Below are 13,663 nucleotides of genomic sequence, written 5' to 3' on the forward strand. Positions count from 1 at the left end.
TTGACAGTGAATGACTGGACTGCGGACGAATCAAAACGCTCATTGTTCTTACGTAGCGGGTTGCGTAATTATGTCAGTCTATTCTCTCCGGCGACACTTGGCACAGGCGGTTGGGTTATTTGTGGGCTAGCCGAAAACGTGTTTTTCTTGCATCGCGCCATCTGTTTTTACTGCGGGTCAGACTGGACAGCCTTATCGCCATTCTATTATTCCACCAGTGCGACGAATAAGAAAACGCCGTAAATCAATCCCTCTCCCAATCGCGTCCAGTCGGCGAGAAACGTCCACCCACTTCACGGCAGTGCCAGACAAGGAGCCTCTCAATGATGTCATCATATTATCATTCGGGAAAGGAAACAGACATGGCGACGATGACCGAGCCGCTCTGCCTAGAAAGAGGTAACTACACAGAAGAGCATGTGTTAATAGCACAACCCGGGCGCTACATCGTACCAAAATCAGACGCATCTTGAGATAAACGCACTGGTGTTTTATAGGACATTTGTTGTAGGTTTATTTAGATGAAGTCCTATTACGAATATTGCGGATTAGCGTCCGGTCGAAGCGTAGGCTATAGTTGACGTTTTTATATAGGCTTAGCCTAACATAACTTTGGTGTATGTACTTTATTATTTTCATTATCAGTGTATATAGTAGATGCATAGCATAGCCCTATCACGACCACGCTGATGACACCTGAAGTTGTAATGCCCAATAGTGCGCATTTTTATATCATTACTTTTTATGCCCAAATTGGGTGGAAAAGCGCTGCAAAATGTAGGCAGATAAATGCAGCTCTGGTTGATTTGAGATGGTGTGTCATAGAACCCCCTTGTTCGGTCGATTCATGGGGGATTCCCATTGAAACATTTGATTGAATAATGGTGCCACAACGTATTACATTGTAGCTACATCATTCACCTGATCTGTTGATAATACATATGTTTAATAACTACTGTTAGAATGAAACATCATTTTTACAGTAACACTATGAGTAACGTTAGTGTTCATTTAAGGGCTACAATATGTATTCCAGTGCTCTAACTCTACAGATCCTCAAAATGGAGGGACCCACTCACTGTAATATATTCCCAAATGTGTTAATTGTTGCAATGTTTTAGTCATGAGACATATTGAGGAGCATATCACAGTGTGCAGATTCCTCTCCTTTGTGGCCATTCATACAGGACATGTACAAAGCCATTGGAAGTAGGGGTATGTAGAGCTACTGGGTATGCAGGCTTTTGCTCCAACACTGATCAGTTGCCTATCAGGACTTTGATTAGCCAGATCAGGTGTGTCAGAGCAGGGCTGAAGCGAAAGCCTGGACACCCAGTAGCTCTCCAGGAGAAGGGGTAGTCTACCCTTTTTTAACTCACCCTCTCCTCCCTCCTCCTCGTTCCTCTCTAGATGTGTGCAGGGTGATAGAGCTGCTGGACCGGCTGCAGAGAAGCGGTGAGCTTCCTCCTCCCAAACTCCAGGCCTTGCAGAGAGTCCTGCAGAGCAAGTTCTGTGCTGCCATCAGAGAGGTAGATATTATGCTACCTTATCCACTATGTCTGATATAGTTGTAGCCTACAGTGGGGAGAACAAGTATTTGATACACTGCCGATTTTGCAGGTTTTCCTACTTACAAAGCATGTAGAGGTCTGTAATTTTTATCATAGGTACACTTCAACTGTGAGGGCCGGAATCTAGAAATCCAGAAAATCACATTGTATGATTTTTAAGTAATTAATTTGCATTTTATTGCATGACATAAGTATTTGATACATCAGAAAAGCAGAACTTAATATTTGGTAAAGAAACCTTTGTTTGCAATTACAGAGATCATATGTTTCCTGTAGGTCTCCCGAGTGGCGCAGTGGTCTAAGGCACTGTGCATCCCAGTGCTAGCTGTGCCACTAGAGATCCTGGTTCGAATCCAGGCTCTGTCGTAGCCGGCCGCGACCGGGAGACCCATGGGGCGGCGCACAATTGGCCCAGCGTCGTCTAGGGTAGGGGAGGGAATGGCCGACAGGGATGTTGGTAGAGCACGGCGTTTGCAACGCCAGGGTTGTGGGTTCGTTTCCCACGGGGGCCAGTATGAAAAAAATATATAATGTATGCACTCACTAACTGTAAGTCGCTCTGGATAAGAGCGTCTGCTAAATGACTAAAATGTAAATGTACAATGTCTTGACCAGGTTTGCACACACTGCAGCAGGGATTTTGGCCCACTCCTCCATACAGACCTTCTCCAGATCCTTCAGGTTTCGGGGCTGTCACTGGGCAATACGGACTTTCAGCTCCCTCCAATGATTTTCTATTGGGTTCAGGTCTGGAGACTGGCTAGGCCACTCCATGACCTTGAGATGCTTCTTACGGAGCCACTCCTTAGTTGCCCTGGCTGTGTGTTTCGGGTCGTTGTCATGCTGGAAGACCCAGCCACGACCCATCTTCAATGCTCTTACTGAGGGAAGGAGGTTGTTGGCCAAGATCTCGCGATACATGGCCCCATCCATCCTCCCCTCAATACGGTGCAGTCGTCCTGTCCCCTTTGCAGAAAAGAATCCCCCAGATAATGATGTTTCCACCTCCATGCTTCACGGTTGTGACAGTGTTCTTGGGGTTGTACTCATCCTTCTTCTTCCTCCAAATACGGCGAGTGGAGTTTTGACCAAAAAGCTCTATTTTTGTCTCATCAGACCACATGACCTTCTCCCATTCCTCCTCTGGATCATCCAGATGGTCATTGGCAAACTTCAGACGGGCCTGGACATGCGCTGGCTTGAGCTGCAGGATTTTAATCCATGACGGCGTAGTGTGTTACTAATGGTTTTCTTTGAGACTGTGGTCCCAGCTCTCTTCAGGTCATTGACCAGGTCCTGCCGTGTAGTTCTGGGCTGATCCCTCACCTTCCTCATGATCATTGATGCCCCACGAGGTGAGATCTTGCATGGAGCCCCAGACCGAGGATGATTGACCGTCATCTTAAACTTCTTCCATTTTCTAATAATTGCGCCAACAGTTGTTGCCTTCTCACCAAGCTGCTTGCCTATTGTCCTATAGCCCATCCCAGCCTTGTGCAGGTCTACAATTTTATCCCTGATGTCCTTACACAGCTCTCTGGTCTTGGCCATTGTGGAGAGGTTGGAGTCTGTTTGATTGAGTGTGTGGACAGGTGTCTTTTATACAGGTAACAAGTTCAAACAGGTGCAGTTAATACAGGTAATGAGTGGAGAACAGGAGGGCTTCTTAAAGAAAAACTAACAGGTCTGTGAGAGCCGGAATTCTTACTGGTTGGTAGGTGATCAAATACTTATGTCATGCAATAAAATGCAAATTAATTACTTAAAAATCATACAATGTGATTTTCTGGATTTTTGATTTAGATTCCGTCTCGCACAGTTGAAGTGTACCTATGATAAAAATTACAGACCTCTACATGATTTGTAAGTAGGAAAACCTGCAAAATCGGCAGTGTATCAAATACTTGTTCTCCCCACTGTATATCCATCAGAGGTAGGACAGGCTACCTAAACCCACAATGTCTGATCTAGCTATATTGTTTCTAGATTGGTTTTTATTGATGTGTATATAACATGCATACTTTGGTACTGAATTCCAAACAGACTAGGTTTATCGTGATGTCACAAAAAATTATATTATCATGAGCTATACATATAACTGTATACGTATTTACATGAAAAGGTTTCATATTTACAGTGGTCACAACTAGGGCTGTTGTGGTGACCGTATTACCGCCACACCGGCAGTCATGAGTCATGGCCGCAGTAAAATTCCACGTGACCGTTGAATCACAGTAATCTCCTCTTATGCACCCTGGACATGCTTTGGTAGTTCCCAACTTTCTAATGACCATTAGGTCCTAATGGCCTGGTACTCAGGGCTCTATTGTCCCTCTAACCCAGCGTTTCCCAAACTCGATCCTCGGGACCCCAAAGGGTGCACATTTAGGATTTGGCCCTAACACTACACAGCTGATTAAAATGATCAAAGCTTGATTATTCAGCTAAGTTCAATTATATTATTTTTACTATAAAATCATATAATAAAAAATAATGGCACGGAACTTATAAGCATATCTTGTCAGCTAAATGAACAAGCCTACAGCCTATGACATGGAGCATAGCCAGATAACATACAGTAGGCCAGATCATATTCTGTTCTTCGGAAATACATTTTCTTCATATCATAATGTTTCTTTAGACCTGACTAAAATGAATAATGGATTTATTGTGACGGTGTATATAAATACACTGCTCAAAAAAATAAAGGGAACACTTAAACAACACAATGTAACTCCAAGTCAATCACACTTCTGTGAAATCAAACTGTCCACTTAGGAAGCAACACTGATTGACAATACATTTCACATGCTGTTGTGCAAATGGTATAGACAACAGGTGGAAATTATAGGCAATTAGCAAGACACCCCCCAATAAAGGAGTGGTTCTGCAGGTGGTGACCACAGACCACTTCTCAGTTCCTATGCTTCCTGGCTGATGTTTTGGTCACTTTTGAATGCTGGCGGTGCTTTCATTCTAGTGGTAGCATGAGACGGAATCTACAACCCACACAAGTGGCTCAGGTAATGCAGCTCATCCAGGATGGCACATCAATGCGAGCTGTGGCAAGAAGGTTTGCTGTGTCTGTCAGCGTAGTGTCCAGAGCATGGAGGCGCTACCAGGAGACAGGCCAGTACATCAGGAGACGTGGAGGAGGCCGTAGGAGGGCAACAACCCAGCAGCAGGACCGCTACCTCCGCCTTTGTGCAAGGAGGAGCAGGAGGAGCACTGCCAGAGCCCTGTAAAATGACCTCCAGCAGGCCACAAATGTGTATGTGTCTGCTCAAACGGTCAGAAACAGACTCCATGAGGGTGGTATGAGGGCCCGACGTCCACAGGTGGGGGTTGTGCTTACAGCCCAACACCGTGTAGGACGTTTGGCATTTGCCAGAGAACATCAAGATTGGCAAATTCTCCACTGGCGCCCTGTGGTCTTCACAGATGAAAGCAGGTTCACACTGAGCACATGTGACAGACGTGACAGAGTCTGGAGACGCCGTGGAGAACGTCCTGCTGCCTGCAACATCCTCCAGCATGACCGGTTTGGCGGTGGGTCAGTCATGGTGTGGGGTGGCATTTCTTTGGGGAGCCGCACAGCCCTCCATGTGCTCGCCAGAGGTAGCCTGACTGCCATTAGGTACCGAGATGAGATCCTCAGACCTCTTGTGAGACCATATGCTGGTGCGGTTGGCCCTGGGTTCCTGCTAATGCAAGACAATGCTAGACCTCATGTGGCTGGAGTGTGTCAGCAGTTCCTGCAAGAGGAAGGCATTGATGCTATGGACTGGCCCGCCCGTTCCCCAGACCTGAATCCAATTGAGCACATCTGGGACATCATGTCTTGCTCCATCCACCAACGCCACGTTGCACCACAGACTGTCCAGGAGTTGGCGGATGCTTTAGTCCAGGTCTGGGAGGAGATCCCTCAGGAGACCATCCGCCACCTCATCAGGAGCATGCCCAGGCGTTGTAGGGAGGTCATACAGGCACGTGGAGGCCACACACACTACTGAGCCTCATTTTGACTTGTTTTAAGGACATTACATCAAAGTTGGATCAGCCTGTAGTGTGGTTTTCCACTTTAATTTTGAGGGTGACTCCAAATCCAGACCTCCATGGGTTGATACATTTGATTTCCATTGATAATTTTTGTGTGATTTTGTTGTCAGCACATTCAACTATGTAAAGAAAAAAGTATTTAATAAGATTATTTAATTCATTCAGATCTAGGATGTGTTATTTTAGTGTTCCCTTAATTTTTTTGAGCAGTGCAGATTTATTAGACTTTTTTTTTTTATGTAGATGTTCGAATGGTGTGCATCAGCGGCATGTATGCAGCTTGTATGCATGGTGGCCTTGAGATGCTAAGTGTGTTAATGTTAATTAACAGTCAATACAGTGAGATCGGCAGGCTTTTGCATGACAATAACCGGCTGACAAAATGTAATGACCGCCACAGCCCTAGTTACAACATCCATATTAGATCATTCTTAGGTACCATACCGCCTATTTAAAGACCATATTCAAAGTTTATATTTGAAAACCCTTACCCTGCACCCTATATTCAATACTGTAACATTGACATACCCTGTGTATCACACAAGTTATACTCTTTGCTGCATCTCCTACCTAGCTAGTATGTCTGCCTGCATGCTGTTACAGTACACTTCAATACAATACACTTCACTACACTCAATTCTGTGTCATACCAACCACACCCACATCTATAAACATTGTATCACGTTTCATACCTTTCACATCAAGTAGACTACTCTACACTACATATCTCAGTCCACTCTCCACCTCACTTCTGTGTGGGTCACACCATCTTGATACATTGTGTCAGGTTTCACTTTGTTTATGAATTTACTTTTTTATCATCTGTTTTTTATACATTTTATAATCTGTGTTTTATAAACGGGTGAAACTCATTGAAGTGCCAATATCTCCATGATTTGGCTCTATCTTGGTTTCCCTCATGTTCTCTCCTCTTCTACTTTTTCCCAACAGGTGTATGAACAGCTCTATGACACTCTTGACATAGTGGGAGGGCCTGAGGTTCGTGCCCAGGCAACTGCCAAGGTAATGACAACAAACATTTAGCGCACATGCACACATACAGAAAATGTACACTCCAGGAAAGAATAAACATCACAATCCTGTAACAGTCATGTTAGCGCAATGGCGTCCAACATCTCGTTCAATCTCACTTTCACCCTTTCATCCAGGCCACAGTGGCTGCATTTGCGGCCAGCGAGGGACATGCCCACCCACGGGTGGTGGAGCTGCCCAAGACAGAGGAGGGCCTGGGATTCAACATCATGGGGGGCAAGGAGCAGAACTCCCCAATCTACATCTCCAGGGTCATCCCTGGGGGAGTGGCAGACCGGCAGGGGGGGCTGAAGAGGGGTGACCAACTGCTCTCCGTCAATGGAGTGGTAAGAGGGGGATTGGGAGGAGGGAGTGGTGTGCGTGTGTGTATGCTTACAGTTGCTAGAGCTGCCCCGGTCAACTGTAAGTGCTGTTATTGTGAAGTGGAAACGTCTAGGCGCAACAGCGGCTCAGCCGCGAAGTGGTAGGCCACACAAGCTCACAGAACGGGACCGCCGAGTGCTGGAGAGCGTAGCGCGTACAAATATTCTGTCCTCGGATGCTACACTCACTAGCGAGTTCCAAACTGCCTCGGGAAGCAACGTCAGAACAAGAACTGTTCGTCGGGAGCTTCATGAAATGGGTGTCCATGGCCGAGCAGCCGCACACAAGCCTAAGATCACCATGCGCAATGCCAAGTGTCGGCTGGAGTGGTGTAAAGCTCGCCGCCATTGGACTCTGGAGCAGTGGAAACACGTTCTCTGGAGTAATGAATCACGCTACACCATCTGGCAGTCCGACGGACTAATCTGGGTTTGGTGGATGCCAGGAGAACGCTACCTGCCCCAATGCATAGTGCCAACTGTAAAGTTTGGTGGAAGAGGAATGGGGCTGTTTTTCAAGGTTTAGGCTCCTTAATTCCAGTGAAGGGAAATCTTAACGCTACAGCATACAATTACATTCTAGATGATTCTGTGCTTCCTGCAGCCCCTAGTATCCTGCAGCCCCCAGTATCACTCCTACTCCCCATGAGCTATCATTTGTTGACTTCTGTAACCGTAAAAGCCTTGGTTTTCTGCATGTTAATATCAGAAGCCTCCTTCCTAAGTTTGAGTTATTCACTGCGTTAGCACACTCCGCCAACCCTGATGTTCTAGCAGTGTCTGAATCCTGGCTTAGGAAGGCCACCAAAAATTCTGAAATGTCCATCCCCAACTACAACATTTTCCATCTATATAGAACTGCCAAATGGGGTGGAGTTGCAATCTACTGTAGAGAGAGCCTGCAGAGCTCTATCATACTATCCAGGTCTGTGCCCAAACAGTTTGAGCTTCTACTTCTAAAATCCACCTTTCCAGAAATAAGTCTCTCACTGTTGCCGCTTGCTACAGACCCCCCTCAGCCCCCAGCTGTGCCCTGGACACCATATGTGAATTGATTGCCCCCCATTTATCCTCAGAGTTTGTACTGCTTGGTGACCTAAATTGGGATATGCTTAACACCCTGGCCATCCTACAATCCAAACTAGATGCCCTCAATCTCACACAAATTATCAACAAACCTACCAGGTACAACCCTAAATCCGTAAACATGGGTACCCTCATAGATATCATCCTGACTAACTTACCCTCTAAATACACCTCCGCTGTCTTCAACCAGGATCTCAGCGATCACTGCCTTATTGCCTGCGTCCGTAACGGGTCCGCGGTCAAACGACCACCCCTCATCACTGTCAAACGCTCCCTAAAACACTTTAGCGAGCAGGCCTTCCTAATTGACCTGGCCTAGGTATCCTGGATGGATATAGATCTCATTCCGTCAGTAGAGGATGCCTGGCTGTTCTTTAAAAGTAATTTCCTCTCAATCTTAAATAAACATGCCCCATTCAAAAAATTCAGAACTAAGAACAGATATAGCCCCTGGTTCTCCTCAGACTTGACTGCCCTTGACCAGCACAAAAGCATCCTGTGGCGTACTGCATTAGCATCAAATAACCCCCGCGATATGCAACTTTTCAGGGAAGTTAGGAACCAATATACACAAGCATTTAGGAAAGCAAAGGCTAACTTTTTCAAACAGAAATTTGCATCCTGTAGCACTAACTCCAAAAAGTTTTGGGACACTGTAAAGTCCATGGAGAATAAGAGCACTTCCTCCCAGCTGCCCACTGCACTGAGGCTAGGAAACTCCATCACCACTGATAAATCTACAATAATCGAGAATTTCAACAAGCATTTTGCTACGGCTGGCCATGCTTTCCACCTGGCTACCACTACCCCGGCCACCAGCTCTGCACCCTCCGCTGCAACTTGCCCATGCCCCCCCCGCTTCTCCTTCACACAAATTCAGACAGCTGATGTTCTGAAAGAGCTGCAATATCTGGACCCCTACAAATCATCTGGGCTAGACAATCTGGACCCTTTCTTTCTAAAACTAGCCGCCGAAATTGTCGCAACCCCTATTACTAGCCTGTTCAACCTCTCTTTCGTAACGTCTGAGATCCCCAGAGATTGGAAAACTGCCGCAGTCATCCCCCTCTTCAAAGGGGGTGACACTCTAGATCCAAACTGTTACAGACCTATATTCATCCTGCCCTGCCTTTTGAAAGTTTTTGAAAGCCAAGTTAACAAACAGATCACCGACCATTTCGAATCCCACCGTACCTTCTCCGCTATGCAATCCGGTTTCTGAGCTGGTCATGGGTGCACCTCAGCCACGCTCAAGGTCCTAAACGATATTATAACCGCGATCACTAATAGACAGTGCTGTGCAGCCGTCTTCATCGACCTGGCCAAGGCTTTCGACTCTGTCAACCACCGCATTCTTATTGGCAGACTAAATAGCCTTGGTTTCTCAAATGACTGCCTCGCCTGGTTCACCAACTACTTCTCAGATAAAGTTCAATGTGTCAAATCGGAGGGCCTGTTGTCTGGACCTATGGCAGTCTCTATGGGGGTGCCACAGGGTTCAATTCTTGGGCTGACTCTTTTCTCTGTGTATATCAATGATGTCGCTCTTGCTGCTGGTGACTCTCAGATCCACCTCTACGCAAACGACACCATTTTGTATACATCTGGCCCTTCATTGGACACTGTGTTAACAAACCTCCAAACGAGCTTCAATGCCATACAACACTCCTTCAGTAGCCTCCAACTGCTCTTAAACACTAGTAAAACTAAATGCATGCTCTTGAATCGAACGCTGCTGGCACCCGCCCACCCGACTAGAATCACTACTCTTGACGGGTCTGACCTAGAGTATGTGGACAACTACAAATACCTAGGTGTCTGGTTAGACTGTAAACTCTCCTTCCAGACTCACATTAAGAATCTCCAATCCAAAGTTAAATCTAGAACCTATTTCGCAACAAAGCCTCCTTCACTCATGCTGCCAAACATGCCCTCGTAAAACTGGCTATCCTACCGATCCTTGACTTCGGCGATGTCATTTACAAAATAGCCTCCAACACTCTACTCAGCAAATTGGATGTAGTCTATCACAGTGCCATCCGTTTTGTCACCAAAGCCCCATATACTACCCACCACTGTGACCTGTACGCTCTTGTTGGCTGGTCCTCACTACATATTCGTTGCCAAACCCACTGGCTCCAGGCCATCTATAAATCACTTCTAGGCAAATTCCTGCCTTATCTTAGCTCATTGGTCACCATAGCAACACCCACCCGTAGTATGCGCTCCAGCAGGTATATCTCACTGGTCATCCCCAAAGCCAACACCTCCTTTGGCCGCCATTCCTTCCAGTTCTCTGCTGCCAATGACTGGAACGAATTGCTAAAATCTCTGAAGCTGGAGACTCTTATCTCCCTCACTAACTTTAAGCATCAGTTGTCAGAGCACCTTACCGATCACTGCACCTGTACACAGCCCATCTGAAATTAGCCCACCCAACTATCTCACCCCCATGTTATTTATTTTGCTCATTTGCACCACAGTATCTCTATTTGCACATCATCTCTTGCACATCTATCATTCCAGTGTTAATACTAATTGTAATTATTTTGCACTATAGCCTATTTATTGCCTTACCTCCATAACTTGCTACATTTGCACACATTGTATATATATTTTCTGTTGTATTTTTGACTTTATGTTTTGTTTTACCCCATATGTAACTCTTGTGTTGTTGTTTTTATCGCACTGCTTTGCTTTATCTTGGCCAGGTCGCAGTTGTAAATGAGAACTTGTTCTCAACTGGCTTACCTGGTTAAATAAAGGTGAAATAAATTAAATTAAATTCCAAATTTGTGGCAACAGTTTGGGGAAGGCACTTTCCTGTTTCAGCATGACAATGGCCCCGTGCATAAAGTGAGGTCCATTAAGAAATGGTTTGTCGAGATCTGTGTGGAAGAACATGACTGTTCTGCACAGAGCCCTGACCTCAACCCCATTGAACACCTTTGGGATTAATTGGCAGGCCGACTGAGAGCCAGGCCTAATCACCCAACATCAGTGCCCGACCTCACTAATGCTCTTGTGGCTGAATGTCCTGCAGCAATGTTCCAACATCTAGTGGAAAACCTTCCCAGAAGAGTGGAGGCTGTTATAGCAGCAAAGGGGGACCAACTCCATGTTAATGTCCATGATTTTGAAATGAGATGCTCGACGAGCAGGTGTCCACATACTTTTGGTCGTGTGTGTGTGTATTGCAGAGTGTGGAGGGGGAGCACCATGAGAAGGCAGTGGAGCTGCTGAAGGCTGCCCAGGGCTCAGTGAAACTAGTGGTCAGGTACACGCCCAAGGTGCTGGAGGAGATGGAGGCCCGCTTTGAGAAGATGAGGAGCGCCAGAAGACGCCAGCAGCACACAAGCTACTCGTGAGGGAACACACAGACACACAAACACACGCACAAACAAGCAAGTACGTGAGCACGCTCACTCTCTCACACACAAACAGAAACAGACTTTTAATAGCAAACGTCTGTTTTTCGTGTAATTCTCTCTTTCTCTGTCTCTCTCTCGCTCTCTTTTTCTCTCTATTTTCCCTAACACAGGTCTCTGGAGTCCCGAGGCTAGCCACTCCCACCCTCAGTCAAGCCTGTTGGACCCGCCACCTTAGTTCTGCTCCAATACGAGGCCAGATGATAGAGAAGAAGGAAGAAACCAAAGTAGCCAACTTAGATCTATTATTTATGTATGTTTTGTGAAATGTTCCAAATTAGGCATCTATTATCCCCCTCCTCTCCCTAAACCTTATCAGGGGACTGCCTAACCCTAGCTCATTCTCTATCCTGTATGTGATTTTCTCTCCCAGTGTGAAAACTGCATCCTAGTGTATGGCAACCATGTGTTTAGCGTAAGAACAGAGGAGAGTAAGCATGGTGGATGTAATTTAAATGCATAGGTCTATTTACTTTTCTACTCTATAGTTGTATGTATGTATGTATGTATGTATGTATGTATGTATGTATGTATGTATGTATGTATGGATGGATGTATGGATGTATGGATGTATGGATGTATGGATGTATGGATGGATGGATGGATGGATGGATGGATGGATGGATGGATGGATGGATGGATGGATGGCACTCGAAAGCAGAGTGCAATGTTCCTAGCGCTGTACCTCGACAGCAGAAGCTATCTAAGTACAGTTTAGGTAGGGTTAGCATTCCAAGGCTTTCATATTGACTATTTGTTAATTTATGCACTTATTTATTCATGAAATAAAGCCGGTGAAGGTTTGAACAGTCATTGTTTGAGTTCATATTTGTGTTGTAGAACAATTTGAATTCTATTCATGTGTAGGCCTACATGTACAGCTCAGGTAACCATATGATTTGAAAACAAATTGGAATTATATTACTCAAAGATTAGAAATTAGTTCTGGGGGTGGCAGAACTCTTGTCAGAAAGGGCAAGCTGTGGACGTTTCATAGTCAGATTTGCTTCAGATTTTGACATTGCAGTCTGCACAGAGTGCTTCAAGCCACAATCAACTCTATTTCTTGCAGTTCATTGGTCATTTCAATTAAAGACAGTAATTGACTTGGGCTGGAGCTCCTGTTCCTCTTATAGATGATATGTTCAAAAGTATTGTGGAGCTCCTGCACCTAAATATAAATCAGTACCGGAACATATTTTAGTCCAAGTCAAGCACTGATTAAAGATAGTAATTGATTCTTTAAGAATTTAACTTAGAAATCATGAGCCTCATCATGAGGAGTCGCCAGGTCCGGTATTCATAAAGTGTTTCAGACTGATCCACACTTAAACACACCCCCCCTTACACGCTTGCGCCCTATCCTTAAGAGGGGTGATAAGTGCCATAAATGAACTGTTGTGTGTGTGTCAATGGACAAGATTGAGCAAACAGTGTGGAGGGGAAAATAAGGGTAGGCTATTCATTTTTTACATTTCAATAATAATGCATAAGGAGACACAAGTAAAGCCATTACAGTGCAATTCCGAGATCTGCGTACAGAAATGGGGATCAGGTTTCTTACCAAGCAGTATAAAATGTTCTATAAATGTTTAATACAATATATATAGACTATGATGCTGTGGGCAATGACAAACACACACATAAATGTAAGAAAATAAATGATTTAAGTCTAAATATGTGAAGACACCAAGGATGAGAAAGATTCAATCATGTTTCAATATTCCCACTTTATAGCTTATGTAATTGCCTAACATGAAAGAATTGACAAGTCAATGACTTTATTACATTTAACCTAATTAATGTGGACCCAATGAACAATGTTATGTGGTTAATGTGTTTTGTTTATATACAGGCATTATAACCCCTACCAGGGGCGGTGTGTTCAATAGGGCGATATGGGCGACGCACTGCCAAACGGGAAAAGGAAGGGATTTTTTTTCTAATCAATTATATCACGGCAACAGTAGTTATCAGTGTTGTAATCTAGACGTCTGATCTGCCACAGTGCCACTAAATGTCCAATCAGGCTAAAGTCGTGCTTCAAATGGCCCCCCCCCTTTTGGGGCGATTTCAGTCAGGTTGAAAATCGCCCAGAAGTCTG

The 13,663-nt window shown here is 45.1% G+C and overlaps 1 protein-coding gene across 2 annotated transcripts; it reads left to right on the top strand.

Moving 5' to 3' along the window:
- Positions 1–53: 53 nt before the first annotated feature.
- On the top strand, positions 54–12,372 carry LOC123491322 (protein lin-7 homolog B). 2 transcript variants are annotated; one of them, XM_045221661.1, is made up of 6 exons: positions 54–399; positions 1,411–1,529; positions 6,582–6,653; positions 6,800–7,009; positions 11,332–11,539; positions 11,673–12,372. In XM_045221661.1, the coding sequence occupies exons 1-5, from the start codon at positions 324–326 to the stop codon at positions 11,497–11,499; spliced, it is 645 nt and encodes a 214-aa protein (XP_045077596.1). In that variant the 5' UTR covers positions 54–323; the 3' UTR covers positions 11,500–11,539; positions 11,673–12,372. The 2 variants fall into 2 exon arrangements, with proteins under 2 accessions (XP_045077596.1, XP_045077595.1); XM_045221660.1 differs by having other exon boundaries at positions 61–399; positions 11,332–11,495.
- Positions 12,373–13,663: the final 1,291 nt, after the last annotated feature.

This window comes from Coregonus clupeaformis, chromosome 7, assembly GCF_020615455.1.
Source record: "Coregonus clupeaformis isolate EN_2021a chromosome 7, ASM2061545v1, whole genome shotgun sequence".
Taxonomy (NCBI): Eukaryota; Metazoa; Chordata; class Actinopteri; order Salmoniformes; family Salmonidae; genus Coregonus; species Coregonus clupeaformis.